Consider the following 12500-nt stretch of genomic DNA (forward strand, 5'->3'; position numbering starts at 1 on the left):
TCCATGCATGGGGTGACTACTTGATAGTCAAAAACAAGGCCTGGAAGTTCTGGACAGTATTGTCAGGACAGCATCATCATTTTGATGTACTTGTCCAATGAATAAAATATCAAGCTTTGACAGTTTAATTTTGTGTTCTGGCGTTTAGTGCATAATGAGTACTGCTCCTTCAGAGTTGAAGAGCTTTGTTCAGCTCCGCCCGGAGCAAATGAGCCCAGCTTCAAGGTCTACTTCAGCCGTTCTCAAAGTTGGGTCCGTTGGGGGGGCTCCAAATCAACATAATATATATGTTATGCAACCCAATAGTATACTACTTGAGAATGTTATTCTCCCTCTCAAGTAGTACTATTGGGTTGCTTTTTGTTTGGGCTTTGTTTCTGAAGTGTAGCTGCTTATTTGGGCTTGCTTATGCAAGATTATTTTTTGAAAATAGCTGATGCAATAGGGCTCAAGTGGTGAAACTGGTCGCTTCTTTTGGGCTTGTTGTCATAGACCTGGTCGCTTGTTTCACTCATAGAATCTGGAATCTGGTATAAAGTATATTTTGATGCCAATACCTTTGTACTTTTTACTCAACATTTTGAACACGGGCCTTTTACTTGTAACAGAGTATTTTTATATTGTGGTATTGCTGCTTTTACTTAAAATATCAGGGTACTTCTTCCACCACTGCAGGTATGTAACTCTGGGACTGTACACACTCTCAGAGTTGCGAAGGTCCTCGAAATTAAAACGTTGGAATGCCACACTAGTCCACCTCAAGTGGAGACCTTAGTGTCCCTAAACGAGACTCTGGGCTTTGCACAATCTGCACTTTTCTTCTAACCCCTTAAGACCGGGAACGCATCTGTGTAACCACTTTAACCATTATTTTATACTTTGGCTATTCAAAAAATAGCACATATACAAGCTCATAGCGCACCACCGAGTGGCAGTTTGAATGAAACAGTTTGAGAACCACTGATTCTAGCAACATACTTTTTTTTTTCAAAAACATTTATGTTGAATCCCCAGAAGCAAAGATTTGAGTTACAAATGTTCGCTTTGAAATGTATATATTCAAAGATTTGCACACATTTTCAAGACAAAAAAAGACCAAAAAAAGCAGATCTACAAGCTCATAGCGTGGCACTCTGTGTCTGTGTCTGTGTCTTAATGGGTTAAAGCCACCAAAGAATGGAATAAACTCCAGGCCAGTCCGAAAAAAAAACTGCACATTAGCATATTTTTCTCCCGGGGACACAAAATGATTAAGAAATGATTTTAAGCAACCGCAGTCTTGTCAGCATTCATTTTTAATATATATTTTTAATGCTGTAACTCCAGGTAAAGAGGCCTAGGTGCCGTTTAGAATTTAGTATTTTACTTTGTGTTTTGTACCAGGTGTGTGTGTATGTGGGGTGGTAGTGAGTTCAGTCTGGTGTGTGTGTGTGTGTGTGTGTGTGTGTGTGTGTGTGTGTGTGTGTGTGTGTGTGTGTGTGTGTGTGTGTGTGTGTGTGTGTGTGTGTGTGTGTGTGTGTGTGTGTGTGTGTGCACTTGCATGCCTGCTGGTACAGGTCTTAAAGGCAAAGGGCCTGCAGTGTTTGTGCGTGTACGTGTGTGTGTGTGTGTGTGTGTGTGTGTGTGTGTGTGTGTGTGTGTGTGTGTGTGTGTGTGCGTGCGTGCGTGCGTGCGTGCGTGCGTGCGTGCGTGCGTGCGTGCGTGCGTGCGTGCGTGCGTGTAAATTGCAGTGTCTTCTGTAATAAAGAAAGCTGTATGAGGTGTTTTAGATGTGTGTGTGTGATTGTGTGTGTGTGTGTGTGTGTGTGTGATTGTGGGGGGGGGTCTTCATGGAAGAAAAGAGGACTTGATTAAACATGAAAATGTGGATTAATTACATCAATAAAAACAAACATGATTAGACAGAAAACACTTCAGCACTTAGTCACAGATATCTGCCGTAGTGACAGTTCTCTTTCACACTATCCACGCTTGTGTGTGTATGCGTGTGTGTGTGTGTGTGTGTGTGTGTGTGTGTGTGTGTGTGTGTGTGTGTGTGTGTGTGTGTGTGTGTGTGTGTGTGTGTGTGTGTGTGTGTGTGTGTGTGCGTGTGCGCGTGTGTGTGTATTACTATACTGTACTTGCGGGGACCGAATGTACCAAAAGACACGCTTCCTGACTACTGGCCAATCACAGCGTGATTTTTCCGGGGCTTGTCAGAATCTAGTTGTATAAAAATATTGTACATTATATCTTTATACAATTAGATTCTGTCAAGTCCCGGAAGAGACGCGCTGTGATTGGCCAGTAGTCAGGAAGCGTGCCTTCTCCAAAATGGCGCCCGAGATGCAGACGCCCCAGAGCCGTCTACCTTTATACAGTATGTCTATGATTACGACACCCTCAAGGCCCGTCAAAATACATTTTTTTGACGACAACTGTAGATTTAGTGGACCAAAATCGTATGATATTTAGTGGTTCTCAAACTTTTTCATGTCAAGGACCCCCAAAATGATATGTATTTGGCCGCGGACCCCCATCTAAAAATATTTTGTTCCAGGGACCCCCAGAAGCAAAGATTTGAGTTACAAATGTTCGCTTTAAAAAACATATATTCAAAGATTTGCACAAATTTTCTAGATTTTTCAAAAATAGCAGATCTACAAGCTCATAGCGCGGCACTCGGTGCCGCGCTATGAGCTTGTATATCTGCTATTTTTGAATAGCCAAAGTATAAAAGGTTAAAATTATTCTGATGCTATATTTACACATTTTTCCGGGTACCCCCTGGAACCCCCTCATAAGTACCCCTGGGGGTCCCCGGACCCCACTTTGAGAACCAAGGATTTAGTCGACTAAAACTAGACTAAAACTAAAACATTTCAGATGACTAAAACTAAATGGAATTTTATTCAAAAAACTATGACTAAAACTAATTCAAAATTTGCTGTCAAAATCAACACTGGTGCCCTGCTATAGACGCATTTTTTGGTTTACCAACATTGAGACTGGACGCACAGGTGATTGTTTCATGCAATCAATTCCCAACATTATTGTTTCGGGGTGCGGATGGTTTCAGTACATTCAACCTCCTCTTGTGTGTTGGCTAGTGAGGCGCGTCCTAGCGAGACCCGACAGAATGGGTTTCATTTGGTGCCGGCCTGCAGGCGCATACCGGTTCTTATCGTTGTGAGGTCATCCAGGGACGTCACAGGCTCTCTGAAGGTGGGGGGGATGGACTTTTCGGTGGACTATACCCCTTACTTTACACTTTGGCTATTCAAAAATAGCAGATATACAAGCTCATAGCCCGGCACTTGTAGATCTGCTATTTTTTTTAAAAGCGTGAAAAACATTTGTAACTGTCAAATTTAAAAAAAATCTGTATTTTCAAAATTCGTTCTTTGGGCGGATTTATTCATTTTTTTCTCGTGTTTTGGTTACTTTACTTCGGTTTTAGGGTTAGGTTATTTAATTCTTATTTTTGCCTGATTTTACCGATTTATTATCAAAAAATCACACCCAGTGTGAAGTGGGCGGTGTGTGGTCATCACAACATGACTCACTTAAAAAAAAGGATGAATGCCTTTTTTTTAAGTCCATACTGCTATTCATAGGGCTGCACATGTGTCATGTGTTTCGCTAGCCAATCACAGTCCTGAATTTGCAAAGTCAGCCAATCACATTACAGCTAGTGGTGATGACACTAGCTGTAATGTGATTGGCTGACTTTGCAAAAGTATAGATTTGCATTGACAATGGAAGGGTTAGGGGTGTAGACTGCGTTGTAGACTATTGGCCAATCACGGTGCAGGATTGGTCAGTGTCCAAAACTCACTTATAGGGGGCGGTTACACCGCCCCAAAAATCACACCTTATGTGAAGAGAGTGGTGCCTTTGATGGGCCCCGTATTGATTCCCGTATTGATGTTGTCATCAATGTTTGTTTATTGGACAGAGACGGACACACGGACAAAGTCATGTATAGGAGTGGTTGGCACCACTCAAAAATATATATATATTTTTTTTTTCCAAAAAGTGGGGGGTATGAAATGACAGATCTGTGAGAGTGAGGGTGTCGCGTCGTACGCACAGTGAATGGCCGTGACGCCCTCTGACGTCGTCTGTTAAGGGGTCTAGGTATACCTGTGCGTTGCTGAGTTCCAGGCCCTGCAGCAGGCGGTCGTAGCGCTGGGCCAGGTTGTCCAGTCGGGCCTCCAGCTTGGCGGCCATGTCCTTGTTCTTCACGCTGGACAGCAGGTCCTGACTCAGGCTGCAGAGTCTGTCCATGCTGGACCTCTTCAGCTCGATCTCCCCCTTCAGGGTCTGGCGCACACACACACACACACACACACACACACACACACACACACACACACACACACACACACAAAATACGCATATTTGTTACTTAAGTAAAAGTATCAATACTGCAATGTAGGCCTGACCTAGATTAATCGAATAGTCATTAGTCGACTATTAGTCGACTAATGCAACATTTGGTCGATCAGAGTCGACTATAGAAATCCTTAGTTGGGGACAGGCCTCCTGCGATGTAGAAATACTCTGAAGTAAAAGTCCAGAATAATAAAATGTACTTTGAGTAGAAGTACAAAAGTATTGGTATCAAAATGTACTTAAAAGTACCAAAAGTAGAAAGTAGTCATTATGCAGAATGTCACATTTCACACGTTTTCAAAATGTATAAAAATCCTTTTACAATAGCAGATCTACAAGCTCACAAAGCTTGCGAGCCGAAATGTATAGGGGTGAAGTGGGTATGTTTTGTAATAATGATAACATCTACAAAGTAACTAGACTATTAGTTACTTTGTAGATGTATTAATATATTTTTTTAAGATTTCGGTACAGCAATGCATTGATATTACAGAGAAAATGTATTTTGTGATTTGGACTTTTGAATACTTAAGTATTTTACTACTACTGTACTTTTGAATGCCCTTTAAAAGCAAGTATACTCTAGTATTTAACTCAAGTACAAATTTGACTGAGCCACGCGTGCTTGTAGTGGAGTAGTGGAGTGAGCATGTTTTGAATTGTATTGAATCCCCACCAGGCCGGAACGGGCCGAAGGCGAGGGGATTACGTTTTCGCTCCCGTGAGTCCGTCCAATCCGTCTGTAAACAGCTATAATCTCCAGCACCGTTGGACGGATCGACATGGGACTTTGCACACACACACACACACACACACACACACACACACACACACACACACACACACACACACACACACACACACACACACACACACACACACACACACACACACACACACACACACACACACACACACACACACACACACACACACACGCTGAGCTTTGGTGTACAGACCACTTAACCCATTAAAACCGGGGACCACTTAAACCATTATTTTATAAATTGGCTATTGAAAAATAGCAGATCTAGATCTGCTATTTTTGAAAAATCTTGAAAATATGTGCACATCTTTTAATATATATTGTTTAAAGCGAACATTTTTTAACTCAAATCTTTGCTTCTGGGGGTCCCTGGAACAAAATATTTTGAGATGGGGGTCCGCGGCCAAATACATATAATTTTGGGGGTCCTTGACATGAAAAGGTTTGAGCACCACTGATATAGGAACATACGTTTTTCAGAATACTGGTGTGTTGGGATTTAGGTTTCTTTGGCTATTCAAAAATAGCAGATATACAAGCTCATTGTAGATCTGCTATTTTTGAAAAATCTTGAAAATGTGTGCAAATCTTTGAATATACACATATTTCAAAGTAAACATTTGTAACTGAAATCTTTGCTTCCGGGGGGGGGGGGGGGGGTCCCTGGAACAAAACATTTTGAGATGGGGGTCCACGGCCAAATACATATCCAGAAAATGTTTTCAAAATCCTAACAGTTTGTTGCTATAAAAGTGGTGCTCCAACTTTTTTCCATGTCAAGGAGCCCCGAAATGATATGAATTTGGCCGCGGAATCAAAATATTGTGTTCCAGGGACCCCCCAGATGCAAATGTTGGAGTTAAAAATGTTCGCTTTAAAAAACATATATGTATATTCAAAGATTTGCACAACGTTTTCAAGATTTCTTAGCCAAAGACACCATTGAGACCTGAAGCCGATTCTACATGTCTCCTAAATCTCAACAGTTTTCTGAAAAACATATGTTTCTATATCAGTGGTGCTCAATCTTTTTCATGTCAAGGACCCCCACAATTATATGTATTTGGCCACGGACCCCCATCAAAATATTTTGTTCCAGGGACCCCCAGAAGCAAAGATTTGAGTTACAAATGTTCACTTTAAAATAATATATATTCAAAGATTTGCACACATTTTCACGATTTTTCAAAAATAGCAGATCTACAAGCTCATAGCGCGGCACTCGGTGCCGCGCTATGAGCTTGTAGATCTGCTATTTTTGAATAGCATAAGTGTAAAATAATGCTTTTTAGCTCAAATCTAAAAATGACACAGATCCAGGTCTTAATGGGTTAAAATGACACAGATGCGTTCCCGGTCTAAATGGATTAAACCGTCTATACTTAAACCGGACCCGAGTTGTCTTTGTTCTCTCTAGTCTACAGTACACTGATCTCTTGGTGTAGAGAGAACAAGCTCACAAGCTTGTAGATCAGCTATTTTTTGCCGAATGTTCCTTCCCAGAGCAGAGATGCTATAGGGTTCTAGTGGATAAACTATTTTCCAGTGTTGTATCACATAATCATCGCTGTCGGGGCAGAAACCGATTATCTCCATATTTTAACTTGTTGTGTTTTTTTTCGTACATTTTCTAAATTAACTCTCTCGGTGCCAATGAAATAAAAAATGTGTTCATACCGTGCCAGCAATTGTTTATTTTTTTTTAAAGTAAAAAAAAATACAGCCTTTTTCAGTTATAAGTTAAACAAGAAGTGAATGAAGCAGCAAATCTTCGGATCACAATATCTTGGGTTCTGAACATTCTTTTCCAAAAAAAAAAAAAAAGATTGTTCTTGGCAGTAAGGGCATTCAGAAAAAACTCGGGATAACTCGTGGCTTGGCACTGAGAGAGTTAATGGCCGGGTTTCCCAAAGAGCTCGTGCGTAGAGCATCGTCGCAGGTCCGACGACGGGTCTAACGTGTGACGTCACATGCTTCGCAGTACCATAGCAGGCACGTAGAATTCAGGTCATGCGTGGCCGTACGCAGCTTGCGCAAGCGTCTCCTACACAGCTGGGACTCGGCCAAACCTACGCTCTACCCTCATTAGTAGCAGGTGGTTGTGCCCCTGCGTGCCATCTAAACTGGCTGCGTGTGTGGTAAAAGTACATTCGTGAGACAGAATGCGCGCAGCATACTCCCCGCCCACAGTAGGAGGGGAGTACTGTCCTACGAAGCATCTTGTAACGAGCGCCCTGGGCCGCCTGTAACACCCATCGTTCTATGAAATCTATGAAAAGACCGGCCGGGCCGGGCCGGTGCGTAAAAGGGCGAGCGGCTGCAGTGCTTCGTCCTCTATGCATGAACCCGAAGTTTACAAATCGTACTCTCACGGATGATCCGATCATCTAATAAAAATATTAAGCACATGCCAAGTTAACTCATTCACTGCCAGAATTATTCTGGCTGCGTTTGAACACTGCCATATTTTTCATTGAAAAAAAAAAGTACTCAGGAGCCGAGATACAGAATTTTTAAGTTTTAAGTTAACAAGGAAGTGGATGGGAGTCTATATCTTCGAAAAATCATATCTCCTTGGTCTTTGGGTCAAAAAAAAAAAAAAAAATCTAAAAAAAAAAAAAAAAAAAAAAAAAATATTTTTAATTTTTTTAATTTTTTAAAAAGTCGTTTTAGTCGTTCTTGGCAGGCATGGCTTATGGACAGAAGTCGTTTTAGTCGTTCTAGGCAGTATATGAGTTAACTAAAGGTATATAAATGATGCTGAGCTAAATATGTTTCCTTAATTTCGAAGTTTTATAGTTAAACGTTATGATGAAAGTGCAGTTCCTCTCACAAAGTGACAGCTGTTGCGCTCGGCGAGCGCAACAGCTCGCCATGTTTATGAATGGTTAAAACATCTTTTGAAAATAGCAGATCTACAAGCTTGTGACACGTTGTGAGCTTGTAGATCTGCTATTTTCAAAAGATGTTTTAACCATTCATAAACATGGCGAGCTGTTGCGCTCGCCAGCTGTCACTTTGTGAGAGGAACTGCACTTTCATCATAACGTTTAACTATAAAACTTCGAAATTAAGGAAACATATTTAGCTCAGCATCATTTATATACCTTTAGTTAACTTGGCATGTGCTTAATATTTTTATTAGATGATCGGATTATCCGTGAGAGTACGATTTGTAAACTTCGGGTTCATGCATAGAGGACGAAGCACTGCAGCCGCTCGCCCTACCCAAAATAACAGATCTGCAAGCTATCAACACGGCATGTCGCAGTGTGTTTGTTGTATATATGTCTGTTTTTTTGGGGAGGCGTCGCCCGTTACGCGTTAAGCTGTCAATCATGCAGGGGGACGCCCCCTCTATCCTCTGAATTTTTTTGAACGGCGAACAATGGCCGCAGTGTTTATTTAAGATCATTGAAATGTCACCTTAAAAAATGCATTTTAATACATTACAGAATGTACCTATAAAAATGTAAGTGTCCAATTCATATAAAGGTAAGTTAGATAAAGGTGCGACTTTATCTTAGTATTTTTGCAAAATCCTGTATATATAGATATATGTATGCAAAGGGTGTTTAAACTATAGTAGGATAGCACTACGTAGTTGACGTAGGCTTTACGTAGGCTACGTCCAGGATCTCTTCACGTGCATGCTGTCTCACGAATGTAGTTTTAGCACAGACGAAACGGAACCTACGAAGATGGTGTCTACTGAAGCCAATTTAGATGAGACGTTGGGCACACACAGCTGCTACTAACGAAGATAGTGCGCAGCGGGGTTGCTACTGCGCAGATGCGTGGAGGCACCTACGCAGCTTCTAGGCTACGCAGGAGCTCAAATTCGTTTGGGAAACGCGGCCAATGTCCTCATACTACAGTGTCACACAAAAGCATCAAAAGTAGCAGATCTACAAGCTCAAAAGCTTTGAGCTACTCTGGCATACTTTTGAATTTGAATCCTGAAAGGTAAAAGTTTTGGACATAATTATGAGGTTTCCACCCGACAGAGAGACGATATATGAATGTATGGTAAAACATTGAAACGGGGTGGTGGTAATCCACAGTGAAACAAATTGCCTAAATCAGCCTGTACAGAATTTAACACATCTGCTGCAATGCATGATAACTTAACCCATTAAGACCTGAGGCCGATTCTACGAATGTCTTCTAAATCTCAACAGTTTTCTGAGAAAAACGTATGTTTCTATATCAGTGGTTCTCAAACTTTTTCATGTCAAGGACCCCCAAAATTATATGTATTTGGCCGCAGACGCCCATTTCAAAATATGTTGTTCCAGGGACCCCCCAGAAGCAAAGATTTGAGTTAAAAATGTTCGCTTTAAAAGAATATTAATATATTAATTTGTACACATTTTCTACACTTTTCATAAATAGCAGATCTACAAGCTCGTAGCGCGGCACTCGGTGCTGCGCAATGAGCTTGTAGATCTGCTATTTTTGAATAGCCAAAGTGTAAAATAATGCTTTTTAGCTCAAATCAAAAAGTGACACAGATGCGTTCCAGGTCTCAATGGATTAAAGAAGAGAAACGCGTCTCTGTTGACGGTTCTCTTACACCTCGGTGCACGGCTCTGAAAGGACTCCAGTAAAAATGATCGCCGGCGGCCACTTAAAGTCATGTTAGGACGTTTTTTTTATTTAATGACCCGGCAGCGTGAGCGGACGTTTCGGCCGCAGCCTTCCCAATTATCAAAGGCTCCGAACCCGAAAGGTCCACCGCTACTGCAGCTTCTGGGTCATTAAGACATTCAAACCGGGAACGCATACTGTGTCATTTCAGATTTTTTGCCATAACCATTCTTTTATATTTTGGGCTATTCGAAAATAGCAGATCTACAAGGTCCTAGTGCGGCACGCTATGAGCTTGTAGATCTGCTGCTTGTAGACCTGCTATTTGTTTGGGAAAATAAATTGTGCAAATCTTTGAATATATACGTTTTTTAAAGCGAACTCAAATCTTTGCTTCTGGGGATTCTACAAATGTCTTCTAAACTGTAAAAAAAAAATATATATAATATGTTGCTATAATATCAGTGGTTCTCAAACTTGTTCTCATGTCAAGGACCCCCATCGAAAAATATTTTGTTCCAGATATAAATGTATATATTTATATTCCAAGATTTGCACACATTTTCACAATTTTTGAGCTTTCGAGCTACTGTATGAGCTTGTATATCTGCTGCTTTTTGAATAGCCAACGAATTCTAAAAAATAACACAAATCATTGTGTTCCCGGTCTTAATGGGTTAAACAAAAGATCCTAAAAAGGATTTAAGTGGGTGCTACTGTATAGTGATCCTTTCCACCAGTATGAATGCATGGGCTTCATGGATCAGACAGATAGTTGTAAAGAGTGCGTCGCACGGGACGGACGGACGGACGGACGGGGGGGGGGGTCTTTACCGCCAGTTTGCGGAGGCAGGCGACCATCTCCACCTGATCCTTCATGTTAGACGTCTTTATGGAGCGCACCTGCTCCTCCTTGTGACTCAACCATGAGTCAAACAGAACCTAGAGAGGAGAGGAGAGGAGAGGAGAGGAGAGGAGAGAAGAGGAGAGGAGAGGAGAGGAGAGGAGAGGAGAGGAGAGAAGAGGAGAAGGAGAAGGAGAAGGGGAGAGGTACAGCATATGACAAAATAGTTTCACAATATTATTTTAGATACATTCTCTGCAATGAACCTTAACCCATTGAGACCTGAAGCCGATTCTACATGTCTCCTAAATCTCAACAGTATTCTGAAAAACGTATGTTTCTATATCAGTGGTGCTCAATCTTTTTCATGTCAAGGACCCCCAAAATTATATGTATTTGGCTGCAGACCCCCATCAAAATATCTTGTTCCAGGGACCCCCAGAAGCAAAGATTTGAGTTAAAAATGTTCGCTTTAAAAATATATATATTCAAAGATTTGCACACATTTTCACGAATTTTCAAAAATAGCAGATCTACAAGCTCGTAGCGCGGCACTCGGTGCCGCGCTATGAGCTTGTATATCTGCTATTTTTGAATAGCCCAAAGTGTAAAATAATGCTTTTTAGCTGAAATCTAAAAATGACACAGTTCCAGGTCTTAATGGGTTAATGTTGCTCTCTCTTTTCTTTTTTCTTTTCTTTTTTCATTTCCCGCTCATTGTACAAACCAAAGCTCCTTTCAGACTAGCTGCTAGAGATCAGTGAATGGGAGGTAATAATCCCGGCTGTTTTGCAGCAGTTTAACCCATTACGACCGGGAGAGCATCTGTCATTTTAGATTTTAACCACTTTAACCATTATCTTATACTTTGGCTACTCAAAAATAGCAGATCTACAAGCTCATAGCGTGGCACCGAGTGCCGCGCTATGAGCTTGTAGATCTGCTATTTTCAAATCTTTGCTTCTGGGGATTCTACAAATGTCTTCTAAATCCTAACAGTTTGAAAACATAACTTATCTTGCTGTCAAGGACCACCCAAAATGATATGTATTTGGCCGTGGACCCCCATCTCAAAATATGTTTGTTCCAGGGACCCCCCCAGGAGGAAAGATTGTAGTTAAAAATGTTCGCTTCAAAAAAAAAAATCTGCTATTTTTGAATAGCCAAGGAAATCTTAAAATGACACAGATGCGTTCCCGGTTCTAATGGGTTAATCCATTAATAATGTCTGGTGAATAGTCTCCAAGGCTGTGGCCAGCAGCTGTGATTATTATGAACAGCACTGGAGAGGTTCATTCTATCAGCGGCTTTACAGCTGACATCTGGCTAATGAAGGAAACACACACACACACACACACACACACGCACACGCACATGCACACGCATGCACATGTGTGCGTGTACACAGACACAGACACACGCATGCTCGCTACTAGTACAGTGATTCTCAACCACTTATTTGTTTTCTCCAAGAACGCCCAGTTTGATATGTATTAGACCCCGGACACCCTTTAGATAAATCTTTTTTTTTATATCTGGGACCCCAAATCTATACTGTTAAATCCTCTGTGAGCATTTCACACATTTCCAAGAAGGGACCTGCATGTGTACAAGAGTCATGGTGTTGATACGTGAAGGTGATTGGTCGGGGCTGGAGTCTCAGGCTATGGACAAAGTACTTAGTATACACACACACCCTTGCTCACACACACACACACACACACACACACACACACACACACACACACACACACACACACACACACACACACACACACACACACACACACACACACACACACACACACACACACACACACACACACACACACACACGTCATAGTGTACCTGTTCGTTGGTGAAGTGCTGCCATTTCATCAGTATCTCCTGCAGCAGCAGCCACCGCTCCTCTGTCCATTTACA

The 12500-nt window shown here is 41.5% G+C and overlaps 1 protein-coding gene across 6 annotated transcripts in view; it reads right to left on the reverse strand.

Annotated features, from left to right (window-relative positions):
- Positions 1–12500, reverse strand: part of dmd (dystrophin) — a 555891-nt gene that overhangs the window by 269606 nt on the left and 273785 nt on the right. For all 6 annotated transcript variants that reach the window (XM_084050679.1, XM_084050677.1, XM_084050678.1 and 3 more), the window contains 3 exons: positions 12426–12500; positions 10568–10675; positions 4126–4305 (listed from right to left, as the gene is read on the reverse strand). The exon at positions 12426–12500 is cut by the window's right edge and continues 27 nt beyond it. In XM_084050679.1, the coding sequence (XP_083906805.1) occupies positions 4126–4305; positions 10568–10675; positions 12426–12500 (363 nt within the window). The remainder of the gene's footprint in view (positions 1–4125; positions 4306–10567; positions 10676–12425) is intronic.

The sequence above is a fragment of the Gymnoscopelus microlampas genome (genome assembly GCF_963454915.1).
Source record: "Gymnoscopelus microlampas genome assembly, chromosome: 24".
Lineage (NCBI taxonomy): Eukaryota > Metazoa > Chordata > Actinopteri > Myctophiformes > Myctophidae > Gymnoscopelus > Gymnoscopelus microlampas.